General features: G+C 60.1%; 2 protein-coding genes across 2 annotated transcripts in view; both read left to right on the top strand.

The window, feature by feature from the left end:
* Nucleotides 1–6,871, top strand: part of RAD17 (RAD17 checkpoint clamp loader component) — a 39,688-nt gene extending 32,817 nt beyond the window's left edge. Inside the window, exons 18-20 of the transcript XR_005825502.1 lie at nt 1,228–1,231; nt 1,406–1,410; nt 6,860–6,871. The gene's annotated coding sequence lies outside the window, so the exon portion shown is untranslated. The remainder of the gene's footprint in view (nt 1–1,227; nt 1,232–1,405; nt 1,411–6,859) is intronic.
* Nucleotides 6,872–10,323: 3,452 nt separating this feature from the next.
* On the top strand, nt 10,324–13,119 carry LOC121080808. The gene is made up of 2 exons (XM_040578977.1): nt 10,324–11,050; nt 11,954–13,119. The coding sequence occupies exon 2, from the start codon at nt 11,969–11,971 to the stop codon at nt 12,959–12,961; it is 993 nt and encodes a 330-aa protein (XP_040434911.1). The 5' UTR covers nt 10,324–11,050; nt 11,954–11,968; the 3' UTR covers nt 12,962–13,119.
* Nucleotides 13,120–14,293: the final 1,174 nt, after the last annotated feature.

Genomic DNA, 14,293 nt, shown 5'->3' with positions numbered 1-14,293 from the left:
GGAGCACAAACTTGGGAAGATGCAGATGTGTGGACAGCAGGCGCGTGCTCAAATGTCACCTCCTTGTGTATATTCCGTGCCCTCACGTTCTCCTCAGATGCCGCAGTCACGGTACCGGGAGGCCTTTGGTAGGGAAGTGCCGCCTTCCAGGCTGAATCCTAGCTCTGAGAGAAAGTACAACGACAGCTGGGTTGGCTTGGGTTGGCTTGGGTGTGGGTTGAGCTGATTTTCTGAGTCCGGGTTGCACAGCAGTAGAAACTCCAATGCCATCAAGCCATGCAAACTCACGCCTAGCCTGGCCTGGCAGAGGATAGAATAGCACAGAGCAGAACAGAATATTCCCTTTGGATGGGAGGGAAAACGATCATCTCATCCAACTGCCTGACCCCTTCCGGGCTGACCAAAAGTTAAAGCGTGTTATTCAGGGCACTGTCCAAATGCCTCTTGGCCACTGACAGGCTTGGGGCATCGACCACCTCTCTGGGAAGCCTGTTCCAGTGTTTGACCACCCTCTCGGCAGAGAAATGCTTCCTAACGTCAAGTGTGAACCTCTGCTGGCACAGCTCTGAGACATTCCCCCCAGCACAAGGGGCAACGGGCACAAAGTGCAACCCGGGGAGTTTCACCCGGATGTGAGGAAAAAGTCTTTGCTTTGAGGGTGACATGGCCCTGGCACAGGCTCTGTGAGAAGAGCAAGAGAGAGACCTGCCCTTGCCTGGGTGGCCGGTGGCCCACACCAGCACAGGGCCGGGAGACCTGCAGCTCGATGGCACGATACCTTTGCTCCACCTTTTCAGTGGCTTTGCTCGAAAGTTTGCTTGTGCGCCTCTTTTTCTCTCATCCGTCCGTTCTCAACAAGATTTTGGAACGGGGCGAGGGCAACAGAAGGCTTCAACGAAGTCACTGAGCTGATGCCTAAACCCTTAAAAAAAGTGGTGTATCTGAAGAGGCAGCTAATACTGGAAAAGGAAAGCTGAGGAACTTCAAATAGGATTTCTTTCTTTCCTTTTCAACAGTCTACATTCCTTGAGGATTCGTATAGTTCTTACACGGTTTTAGTCATTCCACTGCTTCTGAAGCTTGCACCATCATCACGAAGGGGCTTTCAAATGTCAGCAACAAAGATGTCAACGACCAAAACTTGCTGGCAGAGAACTCTTCAAATCCTGAAGTCTTTCTACGGTGAGGACAACTTTTCAACAACATGATGGAAGGCAGAAGGAGAAGGCCAGTCTAGCTGCACGCCCGGAACCGTGGGCAACATTTGTAAATGTGCAGATTTCCTTCCTTCAGATGCCTCGATGCTGCCACTGTGGCGAGGCCCTCGTCACTTCAGGTACGTTCTCAGGAGTGAGATCTGTCCCATGGCCAATGACTAGAAATGATTCTGAAAGGCAGAGGCAAGAAGGGGTGACGGGACAGCATGGCCCACGTGGGGATCCATCCTGGCTCCCCGGAGGCGTGAGCAGGGCGTCTGCGCCCCTTCTACCATGCTCTGGCGAGACAGGAACTGCAACTCCTCGCGGCGTAAAGCGGTTCAGGCTCCATTGCTGGTGCTTTTGGGGACCACCAAAGCAACAGTTGGCCAGGAGCACCACCTACCAGAAGCGTGGCAAGCTTGGTAAGTGGGGAGGGACCAGGCACTGTGGGCGAGTGCCAGCAGGAGTGGATGGGGCTGCAGCAAAATGCCCCTTCAGGCTTCTCCCTGCGGGCGGGGGGGCACGACCCAGCAGGGTGGGAGACTCTTGCCCAGGGCTGCCCACCGAGCGCCCAGCTCCTCCCTGCAGATCCTGGCACTGCAGAGGGAAAGGCAGCCAGCTGGGGCAGGCATCATTCAGGCACGGGCAGTGGTCCACGCAGACTGGTTCCACCACGCTCCCCCTCGCAGGGGACCTGTGTGAGGCGTCACGAGCGGGGATGAGACACACCGCCACGGGCGCGGGTTGCAGGGGACCAAGCTAGAGCAACACAGGAACGTAAAAGGTGAAAACAAGAAACGGTATTTTTTCTCTTGATGCCATGTGCCTGCGGGGGCGGAAGGTTCGTTGTGACATCACCGTGTTCTGGAGGCTGACGCTACCGAGCAGCGCATTGTGACATCAGCCAGTGATGGGCTGTGACCTCACATCCCTCACCGCTTATCTTCGGGCGCCGGCAGAGCCTGGGCCAGTCTGGCTCGTGCCTGGCCTCCTGCCGAGCGTGCCTGTGAGGTCTGGAGGGTGGAGCGAGGCTTCTCCTGGTGCTGGGTGGTGCTTCGGGGGTTGCCGCCGGCAGCTCTCGGTGTCCATCCCCGAGCCATCGCCTGTGTTTCCCCGGCCCTACCTGGATCAGGCAGCCGCGCACCGCGGGGTGTGCTTGCAGCAGCGCAGGTGAGCCGTGCGGGGAACCGTCCCCCAGGGTGGCCGTCGGGCGGGGCGATGGGGCCTGGGGGTTCGAGAGGGTGTCCTCCTTGAGGGGCCTGGGCATTTCCTCCGCCCTTCCATTCCCTGGGGCAGCGGGTGACTGTGGTCTCTCTCCATTTTGCAGCGTGTGACACCAGTGATGGGGAGCTGCTTGTCATCCGCATGTCTCCCCAACCTGCCGCAGCCAGCAAATGTGTCTGTGCAGACAGAACAGGCATGCCCCCTCTGCCACAATGCTGAAGACGGTATTGCTTATGCTATACCCTGTAACCACCAGTTCTGCCTGGGCTGCATCGTTCGCTGGAGACAGAATAGTCCTTTCTGCCCCCTTTGCAGAGGACCAATGGAGACTATCAGGTTTTCTGTGTGGGCAGAAAATGACTTCCTACTGTATACCTTGATAGAAACTGACGAGTTGCCAGATGCCAGCAGCCAGGCAGGCGGAGCTCCTGACCTGACTGAAAGCAGGCCCTACATCCCCTTGGTGGCCCCTCCATTCTCTCCACAGCAGATGCTGTCCCCAGCTGAGCAGGGAGCTGTAGGGACAGAGGCCGTGGGTGGCCTCCTGCCCAGCGTCTGGGCATCGCTCTTCCAAAGGCAAGAGCACCTGCTGGATCCCGTGCTGCCCTGGCTGCGCGAGGTGCTGGCAGCAATCTGTGGGGACCAATGGTGGCTGGCAAGGAATGCAGAGAGCATCATCCTGCACTGCCTCTGCGACTGCGGTCTGAATCGGGAGCTCATGGTCCAGTGGCTGCAGGACTCCCTTCAGGAATATGCGGCACAAGTGGTCGACGGCATCGTCAATGTCATTGTGGAGCGGTGCAGCGAGGAGGCCCAGAGGCTGCTGCAGTCCCATACTGTGGGGGAAGAGGACTACAGCGCTGTGGCCAGCTCCAGCTCCACCAGATCCCGCTCCTCCAGATCCAGCTCCTCCACGTCCAGCTACAGCACATGCCGGGAGTGGACTCCTGACTCCGCCAGCAGCCCTGAGAGCTCCCCCGGGGAGGAGGAAACCAACACGTTGGAGGCCACCCTCCGCAAGGGTCCTGGATGCCCCGCATCTGTGCCCGTCCCTGCAGAGCAGGAGCAGCCCCAGGAGGAGCCTGGGCAGGCAGCAGTGGTAGCTGATCCCTCTTTCCGGGGCTCCCGCCGCAGGCCCTCTGCTCCCAGCCGGGACGGTAACTGCCCACCTGGGGGGCCCCAGACCCGCTCAAAGACGAGGGCCGCTGGCCCCCAGGACCCTCCCCAGGAGCCTGGGCAGGCAGCAGTGGTAGCTGATCCCTCTTCCCGGGGCTCCCGCCGCAGGCCCTCTGCTCCCAGCCGGGACGGTAACTGCCCACCTGGGGGGCCCCAGACCCGCTCAAAGACGAGGGCCGCTGGCCCCCAGGACCCTCCCCAGGAGCCTGGGCAGGCAGCACTGGTAGCTGATTCCTCTTCCCGGGGCACCCGCCGCAGGCCCTCTGCTCCCAGCCGGGACGGTAACTGCCCACCTGGGGGGCCCCAGACCCGCTCAAAGAGGAGGGCCGCTGGCCCCCAGGACCCTCCCCAGCCCTGCAAGAGGCAGCCTCGCCGGTGACGCCAGCCTGGGTCCAGCTCCTCCATGTTCAAGGGCAAAGGAAATAAATTCCTCTTTCCCTGACACAGGCTCTGGGCACTGGCTTTCTCCGTCTTCTACTTGTGTCAGTTCCCGCTGTCTGTGCCCCACAGAGGATGGCACCCGACTTGGGGGGAGGTCAACCACGTGTCCCTGGAGCCCCAGGGCCATGTGGGCAAAATCTCTCAACACAGGCAATCCTGCTGCAACTACAGCACAGCAGACGCCAAGGGCTGAGCAGGAAGGAGGCAAGCTGGTTTCATCGCATGTCCGATGCCCTCAGCCTGCATCCAGCCTCTCCCACTGCCCACTACCGACACTTCTGCTCTGAAGTTTGTCCTACTGCCTGACCCCTCCAGGCCTGACCAAATGTTAAGGCATTTTATTCAGGGCACTGTCCAAATGCCTCTTGGACACTGACAGGCTTGGGGCATCGACCACCCCTCTGGGAAGCCCGTTGCGGAGTTTGACCACCCTCCTGGCAGAGAAATGCCTCCTAAGGTCAAGTGTGAACCTCTGCTGGCACAGCTCTGAGCCATTCCCCCCAGCACAAGCGGCAACGGGCACAAAGCGAAACCCAGGGAGTTCCATTGGAATATGAGGGGAAAACTTCTTCACCTTGGTGAACCACAGGCCGCGGGTTGCAGGGGACCAAACTAGAGCAACACAGGAACATAAAAGATGAAAACACAGGAAACAGTATTTTTCCTCTTGATGCCATGGGCCTGTGGGGGCAGAAGGCTCATTGTGACATCACCGTGTTCTGGAGGCTGATGCTACCGAGCAGTGCATTGTGACATCAGCCAGCCATGGGCTGTGACATCACATCCCTCACCGCTTATCTTCAGGCACCGGCAGAGCCTGGGCCAGTCTGGCTCGTGCCTGGCCTCCTGCCGAGCGTGCCTGCGAGGTCTGAAGGTGGAGCGAGGCTTCTCCTGGTGCTGGGTGGTGCTTCGGGGGTTGCCGCCGGCAGCTCTCGGTGTCCATCCCAGAGCCATCGCCTGTGTTTCCCCGGCCCTACCTGGATCAGGCAGCTGCGCACCGCGGGGTGTGCTTGCAGCAGCGCAGGTGAGCCGTGCGGGGAACCGTCCCCCAGGGTGGCCGTCGGGCGGGCGATGGGGCCTGGGGGTTCGAGAGGGTGTCCTCCTTGAGGGGCCTGGGCATTTCCTCCGCCCTTCCATTCCCTGGGGCAGCGGGTGACTGTGGTCTCTCTCCATTTTGCAGCGTGTGACACCAGTGATGGGGAGCTGCTTGTCATCCGCATGTCTCCCCAACCTGCTGCAGGAAGAAGACGTGGCCACGGAGCCAGAGTGGGAGTGCCCCATCTGCCACGACGCTAAAAATGAGGTCGCTTATGTGCTGCCTTGTCACCACCAGTTCTGTATGAGCTGCATCATGTGTTGGGCAAGCAGGAATCCAACGTGCCCCTTTTGCAGAGGACCAGTGGAGAATCTCAGGCTTTCTGTGGGGGCAGAATACAACCATATAGAGATTGGCATCAGAACACTTGATGAGATGCCAGATGCCAGCAGCCAGGCAGGCGGGGCTCCTGACCTCCTGGCTGAAAGCAGGCCACATCACCCTGTGGCACCCCGTCCGTCCTCTCCACAGCAGATGCTGTCCCCAGCTGAGCAGGGAGCTGTAGGGACAGAGGCCGTGGGTGGCCTCCTGCCCAGCGTCTGGGCATCGCTCTTCCAAAGGCAAGAGCACCTGCTGGATCCCCGTGCTGCCCTGGCTGCGCGAGGTGCTGGCAGCAATCTGTGGGGACCAATGGTGGCTGGCAAGGAGTGCGGAGAGCAGCATCCTGCACTGCCTCTGCGCCTGCGGTCTGAATCGGGAGCTCATGGTCCAGTGGCTGCAGGACTCCCTTCAGGAATATGCGGCACAAGTGGTCGACGGCATCGTCAATGTCATTGTGGAGCGGTGCAGCGAGGAGGCCCAGAGGCTGCTGCAGTCCCATACTGTGGGGGAATAGGACTACAGCGCTGTGGCCAGCTCCAGCTCCACCAGATCCCGCTCCTCCAGATCCAGCTCCTCCACGTCCAGCTACAGCACATGCCGGGAGTGGACTCCTGACTCCGCCAGCAGCCCTGAGAGCTCCCCCGGGGAGGAGGGAGCCGGCACATCAGAGGCCCCCCTCCGCGGGCGTGCTGGCCGCCACCCATCTGTGCACATCCCCGCGGAGCGGGAGGAGCCGGGGCAGGCGGCGGGGGCGGCTGGTCCCTCCTCCTAGGGCAGCCGCCGCAGCCCCTCGGCTCCCGCCCGGGACAGTGACCACTTGCCCAGGGGAGCCCGGCGCCCCGCAAAGAGGAGGGCCGCTGGCCCCCAGGACCCTCCCCAGCCCTGCAAGAGGCGGCCCCGCCGACGGCGCCAGCCTGGCTCCAGCTCCTCCATGTTGAAGGGCAAGGATATAAATTCCTCTTTCCCTGACACAGGCCCTGTGTGCTTCTTTCTCTCTCTCCTGGTTCCCGTCCCCGCTTCCTGTGCCCCACCGTGGGTGGCACCTGCCTTGTGGGGGGGGCACGGCCATGGGTCCCCGAGCCCCCGGGCTGTGTGGGCAGCACCGCGTCCTGCAGGCAATCCTGCCGCAGCTGCAGCACAGCAGATGCCGAGGGCAGAGCGGGCAGGAGGGGAAGCTGCTCTCATTGCACATGCAATGCCCTCCGCCTGCACCCCGTCCCTCCCTCTGCCCGCTACCGACACTTCTGCTCTGCTCTGGTTTCTGTCTGGCGTCGGCCAGGGCAAACTCGCTACTGGGAGAGCTGTCGAGGAGGCAGGGACAAAGGGCAGGGCAGTGAGAGAAGAAATGTAGAAATATCACCAGAGGAGAAGAGATAAGGAGCACAAACTTGGGAAGATGCAGATGTGTGGACAGCAGGCGCGTGCTCAAATGTCACCTCCTTGTGTATATTCCGTGCCCTCACGTTCTCCTCAGATGCCGCAGTCACGGTACCGGGAGGCCTTTGGTAGGGAAGTGCCGCCTTCCAGGCTGAATCCTAGCTCTGAGAGAAAGTACAACGACAGCTGGGTTGGCTTGGGTTGGCTTGGGTGTGGGTTGAGCTGATTTTCTGAGTCCGGGTTGCACAGCAGTAGAAACTCCAATGCCATCAAGCCATGCAAACTCACGCCTAGCCTGGCCTGGCAGAGGATAGAATAGCACAGAGCAGAACAGAATATTCCCTTTGGATGGGAGGGAAAACGATCATCTCATCCAACTGCCTGACCCCTTCCGGGCTGACCAAAAGTTAAAGCGTGTTATTCAGGGCACTGTCCAAATGCCTCTTGGCCACTGACAGGCTTGGGGCATCGACCACCTCTCTGGGAAGCCTGTTCCAGTGTTTGACCACCCTCTCGGCAGAGAAATGCTTCCTAACGTCAAGTGTGAACCTCTGCTGGCACAGCTCTGAGACATTCCCCCCAGCACAAGGGGCAACGGGCACAAAGTGCAACCCGGGGAGTTTCACCCGGATGTGAGGAAAAAGTCTTTGCTTTGAGGGTGACATGGCCCTGGCACAGGCTGCCCAGAGGGTTGATTGGGTCTCCTTCTCTGGAGACATTCAGAACCTGCCTGGATGCGATTCTGTGCAACCTGCTCTAGGTGGACCTGCTTTAGCAGGGGGTTGGACGGGGTGATCTCCAGAGGTCCTTTCCAACACTAGCCATGCCGTGATCCTGTGATTCTGGGAGCCTATCGCTGAATACCAGGGGGAAGAGGTCAGCACCTCCCTCTCCGCTTCCCCTCCTCGGGAAGCTGCAGAGGGCAGTGAGGATGCCCCTCAGCCCCCTTCTCTCCAAACTAGACAAACCCAGGATCCTTGGGTGCTCCTCACAGGACATGCCTTCCAGGCCTTTCACCAGCCGCGTTGCCCTCCTCTGGGTGCACGGCACGCCACTGACGATCGCCCAGTGCTCCAGTCTATCTGGATTCCTCTGCAAGGCCTCTTGCCCCTTGAGAGAGAGTCAACAGGACCTCCCAGTCTGCGGTCATCAGCAGACTTGCTGACGAGGCGTTCAACTGCTGCATGCCGATCACTGAGGAAAATATCGACCAGAACCAGCCCTGGACCTGAGCCACCGCTGGTGGCTGGTCGCCAGCCACATGTAGCCCCATTCACTACAAGGCACTGAGACCTGCCACCCAGCCACTTCTTCACCCAGCGCACCCTGAACCCGCTCAGCCCGCAGCTGGACAGCTTCTTCAGAAGGACACTGCGAGGGACAGTGTCCAAATCCCCACTGCAGTCCAGGGGAACTACACCCACTGCCTTCCCTTCAATCTCTGGGCGGGTGACCTTATATTGCAAGGACACCTGATGAGTTAGGCGAGACTTTCCCTTTGCAAACCCATGTTGACTGTGCCTGATCACAGGGTGACAGAAAATCTCAAGGCGGAAGGGAGCCATAAGGATCATGGAGTCCCACTCCCTGCTCCTCGCAGAACTAGCTGAAGCTAAACCATGTGGCTAAGAGCATGGCCCAGACGCTCCTTGAACTCTGACAGGCTTGGTGCCGGGACCGCTTCCCTGGAGAGGCCGTTCCGGTGACCCAGCATGCCCTCAGTGACGAACCTCTTCCTGATGTCCCATGAGAACGTCCCCCGAGGCAGCTTCAATCCCTTTCCTCGAGTCCTGTCGCTGGTCACCGGGGGGAGGAGATCAGCACCTCTCCCTCCGCTGCCCCCCTGGAGGAAGCTGTAGGCTGCGGAGAGCTCACCCCTCAGCCTTCTCTTCTCCACGCTGAGCAGAGCGAGTGACCTCAGCCGCTCCTCCTCGGCCTTGCCCTCTAGGCCTTTCACCATCTGGGGCACCTTCCTCTGGCCACGTGCAAATTGTTTGATGGCCTCCTTATGCTGAGGCGCCCAGGACAGCACACAGGGCTTGAGGTGGGGCTGTGCCCGTGCAGCCCAATGTGGGGCAGTCACCTCCCTCGACCGGCGAGCTGTGCTGGGCTTGCTGCGCCCCAGGACGCGGGTGGCCCCTTTGGCTGCCAGGGCACACTGTTGGCTCACTTTCTGGGACAACACTTGCCAGCTTCCCGTCGACCACGACCTCTCCAGACTCCCCGGACTGCTGAAAAATACCAGAGAGAGGTCCCACGACGGCGTGGGCCTGCTCTTTCTGTCCCCTGGGATGAATGCCATCGGGCCCGGTAGATTTCTGCGCATCCAGCAGCAGCAGCAAGTCCGAAACAAGTTTGGGGTCGGCTGGGAGTTTACTATCGCCCCAGTCACGCTCTTGCAGCACTGGGCTCCGGGGCTGCCAGGGCCTGTTGTCGGTGTTGAAGGCAGCGGCAAAAGAAGGCATTCTTTTTCTGCCTGACTCCTGCATGAAGGCCCCTGCTCACACAGGCCACCCTTCTGCCCTGCTTGCTTCACTTGCCACATTTTGCAACGGCCTGCTCCTGCGCTCCTAAGAGGTGGCTCTTAAAAAATGACCAGCATTCCTGGACCCCCATACCGTCAAAAGCAGATTGCCGGGGCACCTTACTAACTGGCTCCTTCAGTAGCCCCAGCTCTGCTCTCCCCACAGCCAGGGGCAAAGTTTTGCCCGAGGTTTTTCTCCTGCGCCAACTATGTGAAACTCAACTACTTGGTGGGCACGGTGACCAAGACAGCCACCAGCCACCACTTTGCTGGCGGGTCCCTCTCCACTTGCAAACAACAGGCCTAGGAGGGCACCTTTCCTAGTTGGCTCCCTTAGAAGCAGAGGTACCGGCCTCGTTCACCAAAGCAGCAGGGGCTTTGCTGCAGAAGTTCCAGTTTGTACTGGATACGAACTAAACTACCTGCTCGGTCAGCGCTGGCTGAGATTAGGTGTCGAAGGCTGAATAAAGCGGGCTTGTTCAGGCTCCTGTGGTGTGCCCCGGGATTCCTCCCTGGGAGGTACTCCTGAGAAGATGGTAACAAAGGGAGAGGTAGGGACACCGTCCTGCTGCAGCTGAAACCCCTCCCTTCTCTCCCAGCCCGCGTTCAAGAGACGGTTCACTCGATCCCGTCCCACTGACTGTACTACAACAGCCCCAGGAGGCAGACTGATAGCCTGCCGCGAGCTTGGCTGCACTGATCCCTCCCAGCTCCCCGCAATCGGCAGGCAAAGCGGCTTTGAGAGTGCAGCGAGAAGAGCAAGAGAGAGACCTGCCCTTGCCTGGGTGGCCCAGCCGGTGGCCCACACCAGCACAGGGCCGGGAGACCTGCAGCTCGATGGCACGATACCTTTGCTCCACCTTTTCAGTGGCTTTGCTCGAAAGTTTGCTTGTGCGCCTCTTTTTCTCTCATCCGTCCGTTCTCAACAAGATTTTGGAACGGGGCGAGGGCAACAGAAGGCTTCAACGAAGTCACTGAGCTGATGCCTAAACCCTTAAAAAAAGTGGTGTATCTGAAGAGGCAGCTAATACTGGAAAAGGAAAGCTGAGGAACTTCAAATAGGATTTCTTTCTTTCCTTTTCAACAGTCTACATTCCTTGAGGATTCGTATAGTTCTTACACGGTTTTAGTCATTCCACTGCTTCTGAAGCTTGCACCATCATCACGAAGGGGCTTTCAAATGTCAGCAACAAAGATGTCAACGACCAAAACTTGCTGGCAGAGAACTCTTCAAATCCTGAAGTCTTTCTACGGTGAGGACAACTTTTCAACAACATGATGGAAGGCAGAAGGAGAAGGCCAGTCTAGCTGCACGCCCGGAACCGTGGGCAACATTTGTAAATGTGCAGATTTCCTTCCTTCAGATGCCTCGATGCTGCCACTGTGGCGAGGCCCTCGTCACTTCAGGTACGTTCTCAGGAGTGAGATCTGTCCCATGGCCAATGACTAGAAATGATTCTGAAAGGCAGAGGCAAGAAGGGGTGACGGGACAGCATGGCCCACGTGGGGATCCATCCTGGCTCCCCGGAGGCGTGAGCAGGGCGTCTGCGCCCCTTCTACCATGCTCTGGCGAGACAGGAACTGCAACTCCTCGCGGCGTAAAGCGGTTCAGGCTCCATTGCTGGTGCTTTTGGGGACCACCAAAGCAACAGTTGGCCAGGAGCACCACCTACCAGAAGCGTGGCAAGCTTGGTAAGCGGGGAGGGACCAGGCACTGTGGGCGAGTGCCAGCAGGAGTGGATGGGGCTGCAGCAAAATGCCCCTTCAGGCTTCTCCCTGCGGGCGGGGGGCACGACCCAGCAGGGTGGGAGACTCTTGCCCAGGGCTGCCCACCGAGCGCCCAGCTCCTCCCTGCAGATCCTGGCACTGCAGAGGGAAAGGCAGCCAGCTGGGGCAGGCATCATTCAGGCACGGGCAGTGGTCCACGCAGACTGGTTCCACCACGCTCCCCCTCGCAGGGGACCTGTGTGAGGCGTCACGAGCGGGGATGAGACACACCGCCACGGGCGCGGGTTGCAGGGGACCAAGCTAGAGCAACACAGGAACGTAAAAGGTGAAAACAAGAAACGGTATTTTTTCTCTTGATGCCATGTGCCTGCGGGGGCGGAAGGTTCGTTGTGACATCACCGTGTTCTGGAGGCTGACGCTACCGAGCAGCGCATTGTGACATCAGCCAGTGATGGGCTGTGACCTCACATCCCTCACCGCTTATCTTCGGGCGCCGGCAGAGCCTGGGCCAGTCTGGCTCGTGCCTGGCCTCCTGCCGAGCGTGCCTGTGAGGTCTGGAGGGTGGAGCGAGGCTTCTCCTGGTGCTGGGTGGTGCTTCGGGGGTTGCCGCCGGCAGCTCTCGGTGTCCATCCCCGAGCCATCGCCTGTGTTTCCCCGGCCCTACCTGGATCAGGCAGCCGCGCACCGCGGGGTGTGCTTGCAGCAGCGCAGGTGAGCCGTGCGGGGAACCGTCCCCCAGGGTGGCCGTCGGGCGGGCGATGGGGCCTGGGGGTTCGAGAGGGTGTCCTCCTTGAGGGGCCTGGGCATTTCCTCCGCCCTTCCATTCCCTGGGGCAGCGGGTGACTGTGGTCTCTCTCCATTTTGCAGCGTGTGACACCAGTGATGGGGAGCTGCTTGTCATCCGCATGTCTCCCCAACCTGCTGCAGGAAGAAGACGTGGCCACGGAGCCAGAGTGGGAGTGCCCCATCTGCCACGACGCTAAAAATGAGGTCGCTTATGTGCTGCCTTGTCACCACCAGTTCTGTATGAGCTGCATCATGTGTTGGGCAAGCAGGAATCCAACGTGCCCCTTTTGCAGAGGACCAGTGGAGAATCTCAGGCTTTCTGTGGGGGCAGAATACAACCATATAGAGATTGGCATCAGAACACTTGATGAGATGCCAGATGCCAGCAGCCAGGCAGGCGGGGCTCCTGACCTCCTGGCTGAAAGCAGGCCACATCACCCTGTGGCACCCCGTCCGTCCTCTCCACAGCAGATGCTGTCCCCAGCTGAGCAGGGAGCTGTAGGGACAGAGGCTGTGGGTGGCCTCCTGCCCAGCGTCTGGGCATCGCTCTTCCAAAGGCAAGAGCACCTGCTGGATCCCGTGCTGCCCTGGCTGCGCGAGGTGCTGGCAGCAATCTGTGGGGACCAATGGTGGCTGGCAAGGAGTGCGGAGAGCAGCATCCTGCACTGCCTCTGCGCCTGCGGTCTGAATCGGGAGCTCATGGTCCAGTGGCTGCAGGACTCCCTTCAGGAATATGCGGCACAAGTGGTCGACGGCATCGTCAATGTCATTGTGGAGCGGTGCAGCGAGGAGGCCCAGAGGCTGCTGCAGTCCCATACTGTGGGGGAAGAGGACTACAGCGCTGTGGCCAGCTCCAGCTCCACCAGATCCCGCTCCTCCAGATCCAGCTCCTCCACGTCCAGCTACAGCACATGCCGGGAGTGGACTCCTGACTCCGCCAGCAGCCCTGAGAGCTCCCCCGGGGAGGAGGGAGCCGGCACATCAGAGGCCCCCCTCCGCGGGCGTGCTGGCCGCCACCCATCTGTGCACATCCCCGCGGAGCGGGAGGAGCCGGGGCAGGCGGCGGGGGCGGCTGGTCCCTCCTCCTAGGGCAGCCGCCGCAGCCCCTCGGCTCCCGCCCGGGACAGTGACCACTTGCCCAGGGGAGCCCGGCGCCCCGCAAAGAGGAGGGCCGCTGGCCCCCAGGACCCTCCCCAGCCCTGCAAGAGGCGGCCCCGCCGACGGCGCCAGCCTGGCTCCAGCTCCTCCATGTTGAAGGGCAAGGATATAAATTCCTCTTTCCCTGACACAGGCCCTGTGTGCTTCTTTCTCTCTCTCCTGGTTCCCGTCCCCGCTTCCTGTGCCCCACCGTGGGTGGCACCTGCCTTGTGGGGGGGCACGGCCATGGGTCCCCGAGCCCCCGGGCTGTGTGGGCAGCACCGCGTCCTGCAGGCAATCCTGCCGCAGCTGCAGCACAGCAGATGCCGAGGGCAGAGCGGGCAGGAGGGGAAGCTGCTCTCATTGCACATGCAATGCCCTCCGCCTGCACCCCGTCCCTCCCTCTGCCCGCTACCGACACTTCTGCTCTGCTCTGGTTTCTGTCTGGCGTCGGCCAGGGCAAACTCGCTACTGGGAGAGCTGTCGAGGAGGCAGGGACAAAGGGCAGGGCAGTGAGAGAAGAAATGTAGAAATATCACCAGAGGAGAAGAGATAAGGAGCACAAACTTGGGAAGATGCAGATGTGTGGACAGCAGGCGCGTGCTCAAATGTCACCTCCTTGTGTATATTCCGTGCCCTCACGTTCTCCTCAGATGCCGCAGTCACGGTACCGGGAGGCCTTTGGTAGGGAAGTGCCGCCTTCCAGGCTGAATCCTAGCTCTGAGAGAAAGTACAACGACAGCTGGGTTGGCTTGGGTTGGCTTGGGTGTGGGTTGAGCTGATTTTCTGAGTCCGGGTTGCACAGCAGTAGAAACTCCAATGCCATCAAGCCATGCAAACTCACGCCTAGCCTGGCCTGGCAGAGGATAGAATAGCACAGAGCAGAACAGAATATTCCCTTTGGATGGGAGGGAAAACGATCATCTCATCCAACTGCCTGACCCCTTCCGGGCTGACCAAAAGTTAAAGCGTGTTATTCAGGGCACTGTCCAAATGCCTCTTGGCCACTGACAGGCTTGGGGCATCGACCACCTCTCTGGGAAGCCTGTTCCAGTGTTTGACCACCCTCTCGGCAGAGAAATGCTTCCTAACGTCAAGTGTGAACCTCTGCTGGCACAGCTCTGAGACATTCCCCCCAGCACAAGGGGCAACGGGCACAAAGTGCAACCCGGGGAGTTTCACCCGGATGTGAGGAAAAAGTCTTTGCTTTGAGGGTGACATGGCCCTGGCACAGGCTGCCCAGAGGGTTGATTGGGTCTCCTTCTCTGGAGACATTCAGAACCT

The sequence above is a fragment of the Falco naumanni genome, chromosome Z (assembly GCF_017639655.2).
Source record: "Falco naumanni isolate bFalNau1 chromosome Z, bFalNau1.pat, whole genome shotgun sequence".
NCBI classification, from domain to species: Eukaryota; Metazoa; Chordata; class Aves; order Falconiformes; family Falconidae; genus Falco; species Falco naumanni.
This window is presented reverse-complemented; position numbering and strand designations above follow the sequence as displayed.